We start from the raw sequence: 15188 nt of genomic DNA, 5'->3' as shown, positions 1-15188 counted from the left end.
TCTTTAGAAAAGCGCACATATCATAAATGTACAGCTCAATGAATTTTCAGAAACTGATTTCACTAGGGTAACCAGCACACAGATTGAGAAACAGAACACCACCACCACCAAAGAAGATCTCCTTGAGCCCCCCGCCCTTTCAGTCACTGTCTCTCATCAAGGGTACCACTATTCTGACTTCTAACAGCATACCTTAGTGTTGCTTGTTTGGGATACTGATATGAATGGAACAATATGTACTTTTTTGTGTCTGGTTTCTTTTGCTCAACCATTATGCTCATGAGATTTACCCATATTGTTGCGCATAGTTTTAGTTCATTCATTCTCACTGCTGTACAGTGTTCCATTGTGTGAACATTTCACAATGTGTATATCCGATCCACTGTTGATTGGCATTTGTATCAGTTCCAGTTTTTAGCTATTACAAATAGTGCTGCTTGGATTCATCTTAAAAAAGAATTTGTAAACATCTTTTCATGCATTTCTGTTTGGTATATTGCTAGGAGTGGAATGGCTGGGTCATAGAGCTGGCATATGTTTGGCTTTAGTAGATATTGCCAAACAGTTTTCTAAAATTATTATATCTATTTATTTTCCTGCTGACAAGGCATGAATATTCTATTTGCTTCATATCTTTACCAACACTTGAATTTTCTTTTAGCCATTCCAGTGGTTATGTAGTGGTGTCACATCATGGTTTCAATTTGATGACTACTGAATATTGAGGATGTTTGCATATGTTTATTTGAGAAACATTCCAGATACTTTACTTGGGAAATGCTTGTTCAAATCTTTTGCTTATTTTTTATTTGGGTTATCTGCTTTTTTTTTACTGATTCATAAGAATTCCTTATATATTCTGGATACAAGTCAGATATAAGTATTATATATCTTCACTTACTTTGTGTCTTATCTTTTCACATTCTTTTTTTTTTTTTTTAATTTTATTCTTTAATTAGGAACCTTGTGGGGGTGGGGGGGGTCACATCAGGGCTTAAAGGCAATGACAGAGACCCAAAACCAGCTGGGTTTTTCCTCGTTAGGCTGGAATAGAGTTTAAACCAGGGTAGGTGCACTACAGCTCTGGCCGCAGCCTCCTTTTTACATCCTGGTCGCAGGCTGGTCTGGTTGTAACCTGGCTTCACTTTATAGGAGGAGCTAGCTGGAGCAGATTCATGGCTTCCTCAGGTTTGAGCATCCCTGCTCACCAGGCTTCCCAGCTGCCCCTGCCGCTGGCGGTGCCGCCTGGCCACAGACTGGAACCTCCGCTTGGTCCGGAACTCGTACAAGTAAGAGCCATAAACCATGCCTTCGGCGAGGTCCGAAGGTGCCAGAGCCTTCACCAAATACTGCTTCCAGCAGCCGCATCTCGACCTGGAACACCTCGAGCTCCTTCAGGTCTTCGGGAGCCTCCGCCCAGGGTGGGAGGTCCTTCTGCTCAGGCAGCTTCCCCATCTTCAGGGCTTCTAAACCAACCCCGCTCAGAGCTCAGACCTAGGCTGGGCTTTTCACATTCTTAATAGTGTTTTTTGATAAACAGAAGTTCTTACTTTTACTGTACTTAAATTTATCATTTTTTCCCCTTTATGGTTTACATGCTTTTGGCGACCTGTTTAAGAAATCTTTACATACCTGAGGTCACGAAGATATACTCCTCTCTCTTCTTCATAAAGCTTTATTATTCTACTTTTCATATTTAGACCTTTAGTCATCCGGAATTCATTTTTGTGTATGATATGATGTAGCGGGTCAATATATTTTTTTTCCATATAGATATCCAAATGACTCACATTCACTCCCCACCAGACTGGAGTATCATCTGTATTGTAAGTCAAGTGAATATAAACATGTGAGTATTAATCTTTTTCAAGGATGTCTTGGCTATTTTTGGCCCTTATATTTCCATCTACATTTTAGAATTAGCCTATCAATTTCCATTAAAAATTCCTGCTGGGATATTGATTAGAATTTAATTTAACATACAAATCAATTTTAGGAGAACTGAAATCTTTAAAAAATATTGTAATTCAGGACATGTTATATATTAATCCATTTATTTGTCTTCTTAATATGTCAGTTCATCTTAATATTTTTCAGTTTTCAGTGTAGAGAAGAGTTATTTCAGCACAATAACATTTTGTACACATTTTGTTATATTTAATCCTAGGTATTTTACATTTTTTGATGCTATTGTAAATGGTATCATTTAAATTTCAATTTCTATTTGTTTTTGTTTGTATATAGAAATTCCATTGAGTTTTTAATCTATGTCAACCTTTATCCAATAGCTTTCCTAGTTCCAGTGGCTTGTCTGTAAATTGCTTTGTATTTTCTTTGTATATAATCATGTCATATAATGATTCTTTCTTTCCAATTCTTATGCCCTTTATTCCTTTTTCTTTCCTTATTGTGTCAGCTGGTACTTCTAGCATGATATTGAATAGGAGGCCCTCTTGTTTCATTCCCAATTTTAGTGGCAAAGTTTTCAGTAATTCACCTTTAAATGTGATGTTTGTAATAGATTTTTGTAGGTACTCATTATCAGATTTAGAAAAACTTATTCTATTTGTATTTATTTTATTTGCTTCTGCTTATATTTCTAGTTAATCACTTCAAGTCATCAGCCTAGGAGGTGAGAGAGAGTTAATGTCTAGAGTTCAGCTCTGCACTTCTGGAGAGCACGAGATCCACCTCTGAATTTGTCTTTAGCCAATGATGACATTTTCCTTTTGAAACCCCTGAATCAGCTGTTCCTAATTCCCAATCAGTCCTCCAAATTCCCAAGTTTCTGACCACTATCAGTTTTGTACGTCTACTAATTTCCTGCTGCTAACCCCCAAACAGATTTCTCTACACTTTTGCCACTCCACCCCCAATAGGCATTTATTCTGAAAAGTGGCAGCATCCTGTTTTCCCATGTGGAGTAATAATCTTTGATGTGTGTTTAAATTTCAGCTATTCTTATAGCTGATTTGGAATAGAGAAAAGATGAGAACGGGTTAATATTTCCAGCAAATTGCCCTCAAACCTGCTGTACTCAAAAAATGAAGTGCCTAAAGAATACATAATGGAGAAAAGACATCCCCTCAGGAAGAGGTGCTGGGAAAGTTGGACAGCTGCATGTAAATCAATGAGGTTAGAACACACCTTCACACCATACACAAAAATAAACTCAAAATGGCTTAAACACTTAAATATAAGACATGACACCATAAAACTCCTAGAAGAGAACATAGGCAAAACATTCTCTGACATAAATCATACCAATGTTTTCTTAGGACAGTCTCCCAAGGCAATAGAAATAACAGCAAAAATAAACAAATGGGACCTAATCAAACTTACAAGCTTTTGTACAGCAAAGGAGACCATAAACAAAATGAAAAGACATCTTACAGGATGGGAGAAAATATTTGCAAATGATGCAACCGACAAGGGCCTAATTTCCAAAATATACAAAAAGTTCATACAACTCAACAATAAAAAGCCAAACAACCCAATAGGAAAGTGGGCAAGCGACCTAAATAAACATTTCTCCAGAGAAGACATACAGATGGCCACCAGGCACATGAAAGGATGCTCAATATCACTTATTATTAGAGAAATGCAAATCAAAACTACAATGAGGTACCACCTCACACTGGTCAGAATGGCCAACATTAAAAAAGTCTACAAATAACAAATGCTGGAGAGGGTGTAAAGAAAAAGGAACCCTCCTACTTGGTGGGAATGTAAATTGGTATGGCCACTATGGAAAACAGTATAAAGGTTCCTCAAAAAACTAAAAATAGAGTTGCCATATGATCCAGTGATCCCACTCCTGGGCATATATCTGAACAGAACTGTAACTCAAAAGATACTTTTACCCTTATGTTCATAGCAACACAACAGCCAAGACAAGGAAACAACCTAAATATCCATTGACAGATGAATGGATAAAGAAGATGTGGTACATATATATTATACAATGAAATATTACTCAGCCATAAAATAGAATGAAATGATGTCCTTCGTAGCATCATGGATGGACCTAGAGATTGTCATACTAAGTGAAGTAAGTCAGACAAAGACAAATATCATATGATATCACTTATATGTGGAATCTAAAATATGACACAAATGAACTTATCTACGAAACAGAAACAGACTCACAGACACAGAGAACAGACTTGTGGTTGCCAAGGGGAAGGAGGAGTGGGGAAGGGATGGATTGGGAATTTGGGGCTAGCAGATGCACACTATTATATGTAGAATGGATAAACAACTAAGTCCTACTGTATAGTACAGGAAACTCTATTCAATATCCCGTGATAAACCATGATAGAAAAGAATATAAAAAAGAATGTGTATATATATATACATACATGCATAACTGAATCATTTTGCTGTAGAGCAGAAATTAACACAACATTGTAAATCAACTATACTTCTATTAAAAAAAGGTAGTGTCTGAATATTATGGTTGATGGGCAATTCAACTGGACTGAATGAAAAGACGTGTAATAAACTCTTCAGGCATTTATGACAGCAGCACATTAGGAAAATGCAGCTCCCTTACCATATGATCCAGCAATCCCACTCCTGGGCATATATCCAGAGAAAACCATAATTCAAAAAGATACATGCAGCCCAATGTTCATTGCAGCACTATTTACAATAGCCAGGACATGGAAACAACCTAAATGTCCACTGACAGATGAATGGATAAAGAAGATGTGGTAAAAAATACTATGGAATATTACTCAGCCATTAAAAAGAAAGAAATAATGCTATTTGTAACAACATGGATGGACCTGGAGATTATCATACTAAATGAAGTAATTCAGACAGAGAAAGACAAATATCATATGATATTGCTTATATATGGATTCTAAAAAAATAAAAAGATACAAATGAACTTATTTACAAAACAGAAACAGACTCCTAGACTTAGAAAACAAAACTTATGGTTACCAAAGGGGAAAGGTGGGGGGAGGATAAACTGGGAGATTGGGATTCACATATACACACTACTATATGTAAAAGAGATAACTGTCAAGGACCTACTGTATAGGACAGGGAATTCTACTCAATACTCTATAGTAACCTACATGAGAAAAGAATCTGAAAAAGAATAGATAACATGTATATGTATAATTGAATCACTTTTCTGTATGCCTGAAACTAATATAACATTGTAAATCAACTATATTCCAATATAAAATTAAAATTAAAAAAATAAGGCGGCTCTCTGCCCAATGATATGGACAGTTTTACCAACACATGTTGGTAAGTGGCACAAAGTAAGTTACAGAATAGAGGATGTAGTGTGTACCTTTGGGGTAAAAACAAAGGGTGGGAGGGAGGGAGTGAAAATAAGAACTATTATGCGTACTTTATTATACATGCATAAAGAAAGTCTGGAAGTATATCTATAGGGGAGGGAGTGGAGTGGGAGGAGAAACTGGGCAGATGCAAAGTTAAGAGGGAGAAACCCTGAAGTATAGAAGCTGGTGAGCTCCCACATAGGACTCCATTTCCCTCCTCTGTCTCTCTAGGCTGCAGCTCCATCAGTCAAATCCAGTCCATCTCTTCCATGCTAATCGGGAAGCAGATGGCAGTCAAGAGACCTTTCAAATACTTCAGTAAGTAAAGGGACGCCTTTAAAATAGAATAGAATTTGGTGGCTGGTTATACTTGGGGACTGTGGATGACTGAATTTCCAGCTGTGACTTGAGGCCAGTAAGGGGTGCAGCCCTGTAGGGATGGAGAGTAAAGTTCCATTTGGGAGACAATGATATTGAGGTGTCTATGGGACTTAAGCCCAGAATGAGAATCAAGGCTGGAGCAAAAAAATTAGGGTCACATTTGGAGCCAAGGATCTAAATGTAATTTCCTGAGGGAGAGTACATAATGAGCAAGGACCAAGGAAGGAATTTTGGGAGCCCCAACACTGAAGAGGCACATAGAAGAGGAGTGGCAGGGAAGAACCAGGAAAAAGCCATATTCTGGATGCTGAGGGAAGCGGGAAGTTTAAGAAGGTGGAAGGGGGAGGATTGGTGGCTGATGGTGATAAATGATGCAGACATAAAGTGGAAAGAATGCTTAAAAGAGGCTCTTTGGCTTAGTAGTTGGGAGAGGTTGTACTTATTCAAATAGCTTACTATTTTGGAAACTATGCCTCTCACTAAAAAGCTGGTAAGGGTAAATAGTCCTCCTCCCTGACCCCTGGGTGAGAGTCCAGACCTCTGACCTAAGGTCAGCCAGAAGGATGCTCCCACCCAGGACTCTGACCCTTGAAAGAATGATGCAAAGAGTTGGGGTAGTCAGATCAATCAGTGTGATAGGGGGATTCGATGGCATGGAGACCTGAATAGCCTGTTCTGGTGGCTGGGTTCTAGGATGCCAGATATTTCTTGGTTCCTTCTGGTTTTCTAAGTGTACTTTTCCAGTTTTCTCTTCCATCTTGGGAGCCATTCAATATCCTTCCCCGTAAATCCCATTTCTCCTTCCTCTAGCTAGAGTTGGTTCAGTTCTTTACAACCAAGAACTCTGAGACACACAGAGATCTCAGCAGTAGTAATTTTGGAAGAATGCTGGGTACAGAAACCATCTGGCAGTGAGTAAAACTGAAGTGGAGAATAAGACTCTTCAAAAGAATGAGGAGTGAAGGGAAGAATAAAGACACTTAGGAGAGAAGAAAAGTGGAGAGAAGTTAGTTGTTAGAAAAGGGAGGTCTCAGCGCATTTGTAGGCTGAAGGGCAGAAGCCAGTGGAAAAAGCCACTGGAATAAATTCTTTCCTCACCTTGACATCTAAAGTTTCCTGCAAAATGATTTCCACCTGGCTTTCAAGACAATTCCCGATAAACAACAGGTCCTACTGTATAGCACAGAGAACTACATTCAATATCCTATGATAAACCATAATGGAAAAGAATATTAAGAAAAAGAATGTGTATATATATGTATAACTGAATCAGTTTGCTCTACAGCAGTAATTAACACAATATTGTAAATGAACTGTACTTAAAAAAAAAGACAATTCCCAATATTCCCTATGATTAAGACAATTGGGTCACTTACTATTCTCCACAAAGTGACGCTTATCTGCCTTTGTTTTTTCATTTGTTTTTACTCAGCATATAGCCTTGGCCTGGAATCTTCCCACGGATCATCCTATTGATCCCATTGGGCCTCCGGGGCTTGAACACCATCGCAAAGTCTTTTTCTGATCCCTCAGTGTGATTTTCTCCGACTTTAAAACTCCCAAAGTACCTTGTGTTTCTCTCATCACCTCTAATCAGATTGAGCCCCCGAATGAGAGTTACTTGTGCGCTGTCTCATTGCTCCTTCTTGGGATTGTTACCCCTGCAGCACTCACACAGCACAGGGATTTACGCATCAGGGGTGTTCAGCAAATACTAGTTGAGTTCACAGTGAAGGGAACAGAAGAATTCTTAATAGGGATTGAGGTTTCATGGTCAGGAAGTTCTCAGGAAACTGCTCTTCCAGCCAGGAATCCACCCTCAGTGGATAATGGTGACTCTGTCCATCCAGTGTCAGGCTGGGGAGACGAGGCAATAGCACAGCACTTGGCGTTCCAGTCTGAGGGAAACCTCCACTCACCTGTGTGGTTCTCTCTTCCATCCAGGATGTGATTAACCATCTGTGCAAAGAAAGTGAAGGAACTGCAGCTCCACACACAATGTGGATCCCCCAGTGTTGAAAAGTCCAGCATAAAAGAGGACACAAGATAGTTTTGTTTTATATGATGTTAAAAACGGGCAGAAGTGAGCATGGTGGGAAAGGGAAGAGTCACGTGGCTGGGGGCGACATGGGGGTTTCTGGGTGCTACTGTTCTACTTCTTGGTCTGACTGATGTCACATGGGTGTGTTCATTAACACTGTGTCAATTTGCTGAGCCACACACTTATGATTTGTATACTTTTCTTTAAGTATGTTAGTTTATTTCAAAATTTTATTTAAAAATGTTTCCCGTGCGTGTGTGCATTTCTTAATTAATTACCCAATTAAGCTGTTCCAGCCACAGAACATTAAAAGGAAACAGGAAATTGGTCACACACAAGATTAAAGCAAACTCCCTTCTCTAAAGGCACTGTTCTTGGCTGCCTTGATCTGCAGGAGGATCTTATGTTGCTGCAGGAGAGACTGAATTGTATAGTACAAATCTGTTTGAAAAAAATTTCCATAATTACATGTTGTATCAAGAAAATTAAAATCGGCCAACAGGAAGGAAATGGAATTGTTCCCAGCACCACAGAACAATGTCTTGGGTTGCTTCCTCTTTGTAGCGTAGCGTAGGGTAAACAAAATGAGCATCCTGATGGATTTTATTTTAAGCAGGTTTAACTTTATAATAAGCACGAGATACTTAAGAAATAAGTGGAATGCTTATTTGACATTGCCCCAGATGTTAAGGCTCTGTACTGGAAGCCTCTATCAGAGGCCCAACGAGTTATTTTTTTTGTTCCTTTCCTTCCTACTCCAACAGTTAGTGGTTATTTTTCACTTGGGGATTTGTAAACTCCTGGAGGGCAATATTCCCAATTTTGGGAAGCATCTGTTGATGGCAAAAAGGAAGCACAGGGAATGAGTGACTGCAGCGGTAAAACCCCGGCTTGTTGCACAAGGGCTACCCCATCCGTCTTCCTTTTTCGCCTCCCCAGTCTTTCCTTCATGATCTAAGCCCCACAGCACCAATGTTTTGTCTCTGTGGCACATAGGGTTCGACTTTGTAGTTGCCTTATCTTCCCCAACAAGGCTGGAAACTTGCAGGTGGTAGAGATCGTGCTCTTAGGGTAGAGGATGGCTTTCCTTCTGCCCGGTGTTTGCTCTTGTACGGGCAGAGGCTGGTTGCTTGCTCCTTCCCTGGACTGTGAGCTGCTGGGGTGAGGAGGGGACTACAGGTTCCCCATGTTGAATTTTCCTTGTTTGGTACATAGCAGAGGCTCAGTAAATGTTGGCTGAACGAAGAAAAGAAAGGAAGTTAGATCAGGTCTCCTAGTTTCAAGATTCTTCAGATGACTAAACTCCTGAGTCCTGCGAAAAACTGTAATTGCCTTGTGGAAAAGCACTCTATGGTCGATATTGGGAGTATAAATGGCACTCCTTTTGTCCCTACTAGTCACTACATTCCTCTTAATCTGTGCAGGGCAGAATAAAGAATGTGAGTTGGGGGAATTCCCTGGTGGTCCAGTGGTTAGGACTCAGCACTGTCACTGCTGTGGCCTGGGTTCAATTCCTGGTTGGGGAACTAAGATCTTGCAAGCCATGTGGCACAGCCAGGAAAAAAAAAAAAAAGTGAGTAGGCAATGGGGCTGAAAACTTGAGCTTATTTCCCAGGAATTAGTCCCCTTGCTATAGGGAAACTGTTTACAAATTGTGCCTTGGCATCGATGGAAACTTTAAAACAAACATTCCATGCTCCCCTCCAGTACTGTTATTTAATAAGTCACTTTGGTTGGAGCCTGAGGGAATCGGTAGACATCTTCAGAGTCCTTGCATGTGCTGTTTTTAAGAAATAAAATTTGCAATTGGTCCTTAGAAAAGAGACTATGTTGGGGTCAGGCTGGAAAGTGAGGTGGAAGCAAATGTATAGGGGTTTGAGAAGCGGAGAACTCTGAGGATTCTTCTACTAAACAGTGAGAAAAAAGTTTTAAGAATAAGCTTCAATCTTGTAAACCTTGCAGAGTATACGCAGTTAGAGAGCAGGGATGGAGATGCAATCTGTCTTACTTGTGTAGCACCTAATACCTCTTTCCAGTTGTGAAGTCTTACAGATATTGTATAGACTACATATTCAATAAAATGCAGACCAGTTTCTACACATTTATTGCTATTTTCCTCAGTTGTAGACTAATTTGTTTGTTAGTAATCTTTACTTTTTCTTTGCAGTACAAAGTGCTATAATTGTAAGAGGTGAAGATATGGGTAAGTTAACCATTAAATCTTCCTCTTCTAATCACCTCTTTTGTTGATCATGAAACACACTGTAATGTGAAATCTTTGTAACATGCATTTGGCATATACTTAGTGTCAGGTTAACATTAAATTCACATTTTGAAGCTTGAAGTTGATTAACGGAAATACAGTTTAAAATCATAAGCTGGTCAATGATTTGTTCTTCTGGAAAAAATGTTAAGTCTGTAGTTTCACACAACATGTTCTTTTTCCAGATCAGCAATTTTTGCATATTCTAGTACCTTGCACTTATTTAATACACTTTCCCACCTCAGTGAACACAAAGACAGTTACACACGTAAGAGTTTAGAAGTATAAACGTAAGTATTAACAGTGGTTGTTCCTAGAGGGTAGATTTGGGGGTTTTCTGTTTCCTTATTTTTGCTTTTAAGTACTTTCTGAGTTTTCTGCAATAAGAAAATAATCTCTATTTTAAAACAAGAGGGAAGTTGTGGTCAGAAAATGTTAATTTAAGAACTACTAGAAATATTCAGAGAATATGATGGTCACTCCAAGAGCCACATCTTCTCCTTCCCTCTAGACTTGCTCCTCATCAGCCCATTTCCACGTGGTTAGTATACTCTAAGATGCAAATTTGATTGTGGCACTTCCCCGCTTTGAGTTAATTCCCTCCAAAGGTCCTTCAGTGTCACTGTTCATACTTATTATCCTGTGTAAGTCAGTCCTCTTTCAGTTCCAAGTGAAAGAAGCCTCACAAAATAGCTTAAGCAAAAACGAGGAGGGACTTCCCTAGTGGCGCAGTGGTTAAGAATCCGCCTGCCAATGCAAGGGATATGGGTTCGAGCCCTGGTCCAGGAGGATCCCACATGCCGTGGAGCGACTAGCCCCGTGCACCACAACTACTGAGCCTGTGCTCTAGAGCCCGCGAGCCACAACTACTGAAACCCACACGCCTACAGCCCGTGCCCTGCAACAAGAGAAGCCACCACAATGAGAAGCCCATGCACCGCAACAAAGAGCAGCAGGGTCAGCTAGAGAAAGCCCACGCGTAGCAACAAACAGCCAATAAATAAATTTATTTTAAAAATGAGGAATTTGTTCACTCATGTAACTGAAAAACCCAGAGTTGGCTTCAGGCAGGGCTAAATCTAGGGGTTCCAAGATGGCATTATGTCTTGTTTTTCCTGGTTCTGCTTTTTTCATGTTGGTTTTATTTCTAGGCAGGGTCAGTTCAGTCCACCTGGAGGAAACACAGCCACTGGCATCTCCAGGCCCACTTGGTCCTTAGAACTGTAGATCCTGAAGCGAGGACTTAGATTGGTCTGGGTTGGGTCTTGTGCTCTTCCATGGGGCCAGTCACCCTAGACTGGAATGAGGAGACTATAGAAGGGGCAGGGATGTTTCCCAAAGGAAGATATTTTCAGCAAACCATGACCGGGCTCCAGCACCATCACTTACCCAGGGGTGCATAATTGAGCAGCTTCTCAGTCAGGTCCACATGGGCCAGCAGCATGGAGCGCTGCAGGCCATCCAGGGCATCCTCCTGGGTATACTCGGCCTGCAGCAGCCCCAGGCAGACCCCCCACGTGTTGCCAATGATCTTGCTAGAGGTGAAGCAGTGCACAGGTATGATGATGGCAACAGCACAGCAGCTGGCCGGTCCTGCGGGCTGTCCCCCCATGGAACTTGCTAAATATGTGTTAATGAAGTAGACATGAGCTGTGAATAATATTAGATACTAAATTATGCTAAATTAAGTATCACTGGCCTTTGAATATAACGTTATAGTCCCACTTGATATTGGTGTATCTGATTAGCTAGGTAAAAGGTTCTTAACTTGGAGCCCACAGACCTCTAAGGGATTTGATAGAATTCAGAGGAGATGTGAACTTAGATGGGAAAAAAATTACTTTTTTTTCACAAGACTGTAACTGAAATTTAGCATTTCCTTTGATTATAAATGCATACAACAATCCAGAGTTGTTTTAGGCAGTAACATGACTTGGTCTTAACAGAAATTGGGTCTTTTCAGATCACATTACAGTTGCAGAGATCTCGATATATTGTTCATGCTACTTCAGTGTCATAGCAGTTATTAAACTCTCTGCTAGGTCTGGTTACTAAATGAACATATATTACTGTATCACACACATATTTTGATAACTTACACTTCAAAATAATTGGTTTTGTAGTGCTATGCATTTTATTTTCTGCACTTAAAAACATGATTCTGAGAAAAGATCCATGGCACAAAAAGTTGAAGTGATCTAGGCATTCACTTAAAACAAGATGAGACCAAAGTGTGACAATCTGACTCCAGAGAACCCAAGCCCACGTTGCTCTTTTTTTTTTAAAAATTATTTATTTATTTTATTGGCTGTGTTGGGTCTTCGTTGCTGCACACGGGCTTTCTCTAGTTGCGGCGAGCGGGGGCTACTCTTCATTGTGGTGCGCGGGCTTCTCATTGCAGTGGCCTCCCTTGTTGCAGACCACGGGCTCTAGGCACCTGGGCTTCAGTAGTTGCGGCACATGGGCTCAATAGTTGTGGCTCAAGGGCTCTAGAGCGCAGGCTCAATATTTGTGGCACAGGGGCTTAGTTTCTCCACGGCATGTGGTACCTTCCTGGGGCAGAGGTAGAACCCTTGTCTCCTGCATTGGCAGGCAGATTCTTACCCACTGTGCCAGCTAGGAAGTCCCCACTCTGCTCTTTCTAATGCCATGCTGAGACAGAGGTTACGAGCCTTTTGGACAATCCTAAAACTACAAACCTATGAAAAAAAATGCCCTGATTGCAAATTCTACCTGGGCGGAAAAGCTGTGTGATTTCAAAGGGTCTCTAGGCTAGGTTAGAACAGTGGAATAAATGCATTTGGACCTACTCAAAAACTTATTAACTAAATGCTGCAGACATTGGCTTAATAGCTTGCTAAAGACAAATTCATTTCTGTGTGTGGTTATCTGCACAGATATCCACCAGAATAGGATCTTCGTTGCCAAAACTCTTAGGGCATGCTCTGTAAGGTTGTGAGATACTTTCTAATAATGTTTGGTGACAAGGACCCATCAAGAGGTAAACTCATCAGAACTGTTCTCTAGGAATTTCTCTTTGGTCTACTGGTCTTGGTTCCCAATAGGAAGCAGATGGTTCTTAAATTAAGATACTCAGGAGGTACCAACAAAGATGTGGGGTGTAAGGGAGCCAGAGGAAGCACAATAGCTACAGCAACTCCAGGCTAGTATCAGCAGACCTGACATCATCCCTTGGCCAGAAGGGGAGTGGCAACTTGAAGGAAAGGAGTGAAGGGAAGTTTGGAGGAAGTGGTAACCTTTGACCATTGAGGCAGCCCACTGAGCTAGAGCCAAGGGAAGAGGTTACCTTGACCATCCTCAGATCTCCAGCCAGGACACTCCTTAGCCAAACCCACCCAGAAGCCAAGAGGCGAAGGACCCCACTGCTGCGGTCCACTCATCAGTCTCTTGGGGGCAGAGAGCAGAGTGGAACTGGAGGGATTGAGATATCCAGCACATTTGGCAAATCCCTACCAGAGCACTTTTCACACTATCTGATGATAAGAGGGCAAAACTTTTTTAAAATTCACGGCTACACCTAAAATTCTGGCACGTTGTGTTTGGTATTACTGAACGAATGGACAAAGAACTGAAATACTGCTGAAACAAAGAGTAAAAGGAAACTACTACATACAATTAGGAATTAAGTATCTACTTTCAGATAGAACGGATATTTAAAATGTTATGGAAAGATGGAGATGTAGAGAATGGACTTGAGGACACGGGGTGGGCGGGGGGGGGGGTGAAGGGGAAGCTGGGATGAAGTGAGAGAGTAGCACTGACATATATACACTACCAAATGTAAAACAGATAGCTAGTGGGAAGTTGCCACATAACATAGGGAGATCAACTTGATGCGTGATGACAGAGGCCTGGGATAGGGAGGGTGGGAGGGAATATGGGGATATATGTATAAATACAGCTGATTCACTTTGGTGTACAGAAAAAAATGGGCACAACAGTGTAAAGAAATTATATTCCAATAAAGAGTTTAAAAATGTTATGGAAATACTGCAGCATGATTCAGAATTAAATTCTATTCTGTAGATCAGACAGATATATGTCACAGCTTTATAATTCAGTTAAGTACAGTTGATACTCATTTGTGGATTCTGTACTTGTAAATTTGTCTGTTGTTTAAAACTTTCATGGCGCTTTCATAATCATGCATAGAGAGACGCAAAATTCGACTTGCCCAAATGCATATGTTCCCAGTTGAGGTTGACAAGGTGACATGCTGTGCTCTTGCTTCAGTTCTTATTTTAAACAAGCATTCTTTGTTCTATTTAGTGCACTGTTTTTTGTATTTTTGTGCTTTTTTAATTGGTGATTTTACTGTTTAAAATGGCTCCCAAATGTAGTGCTGAAATGCTGTCTAGTGTTCCTAAGTACTAGAAGGCTGTGACAGAACTTATGGAGAAAGTGCACGTGTTAGAAACGCTTGGGGCAGGCATGAAGCTATCCATGTTTACCATGAGTTCAGTGTTAAGTAAATCAACAGAACACAAAGACACTTAAAACAAGTTTATGTATTGATTAGTTCGTGAAAATGTGGCCAGAGGCTCACAGAATAACCCCAGTATTTCCCCTAGGAGCAATGGTTCAGCATTTGTTAATTCCGTATTGATGGTAACTTTATAGAACCTAACTACCATGAACAACGATGATCAACTGTACTTGCTATTTTCCAGTTCCTAATTAAGATTCAAGAAAGAAAACTCAATTTACAAAAGATACAAGATGACTTTTCTATAGTTAGCAGCTAATTGGTACTCATAATGTAAAACCAGAAGGGCGGAAAACATTAAAACCCATCACCACTGCATAATTTTAATGTGATATATTAAAATTTATTACTTTTTGATAGTATCTGGCTAAATCCAAATTATTTCAATTAAAGTCTTCTAGAAGGCCATGTAGTTTGAAAATTAAAGAAATCAGTGGGAGGGAAAAGGAGAAACAATCTATTTAATACATTGACTTCACAATCACAAATGCATTATTATTATTATCTGGACTCAGTTGGTTAATTCAATCCTGCTTATTAGTTAGGCCAATTTATACCCACTTCACAATAAATCCTACATTACCCAAAAGCTTCATGCTTCTATTTACAGCAACATAGCAAACCTGAAGTTCTTTTTTAAGAAAAAAAAAAAAATCACCATTCCATTGACTAATGTAAACAATTTTCCATGCT

At 40.1% G+C, this 15188-nt stretch overlaps 1 protein-coding gene, 1 non-coding gene and 1 pseudogene across 2 annotated transcripts; 1 reads left to right on the top strand and 2 right to left on the bottom strand.

The window, feature by feature from the left end:
- Positions 1–1184: 1184 nt before the first annotated feature.
- LOC130854993 (developmental pluripotency-associated 5 protein-like) lies at positions 1185–1455 on the bottom strand (annotated as a pseudogene).
- A 7724-nt stretch (positions 1456–9179) lies between these two features.
- TRNAD-GUC (transfer RNA aspartic acid (anticodon GUC)) lies at positions 9180–9251 on the top strand. The gene has a single exon. It is a non-coding gene; the product is annotated as a tRNA-Asp (tRNA).
- Positions 9252–11369: 2118 nt separating this feature from the next.
- Positions 11370–11600, bottom strand: LOC130854992 (DNA-directed RNA polymerases I, II, and III subunit RPABC5-like). The gene has a single exon (XM_057737810.1). It carries the CDS (start codon positions 11598–11600, stop codon positions 11370–11372), a length of 231 nt encoding a protein of 76 aa, XP_057593793.1.
- Positions 11601–15188: the final 3588 nt, after the last annotated feature.

The sequence above is a fragment of the Hippopotamus amphibius genome, chromosome 6 (genome assembly GCF_030028045.1).
Source record: "Hippopotamus amphibius kiboko isolate mHipAmp2 chromosome 6, mHipAmp2.hap2, whole genome shotgun sequence".
Lineage (NCBI taxonomy): Eukaryota > Metazoa > Chordata > Mammalia > Artiodactyla > Hippopotamidae > Hippopotamus > Hippopotamus amphibius.
This window is presented reverse-complemented; position numbering and strand designations above follow the sequence as displayed.

Excerpts from the sequence above, each read along its gene's own strand:
- LOC130854992 (XM_057737810.1), bottom strand. The coding sequence starts at position 11,600 with ATGGGGGGACAGCCCGCAGGACCGGCCAGCTGCTGTGCTGTTGCCATC.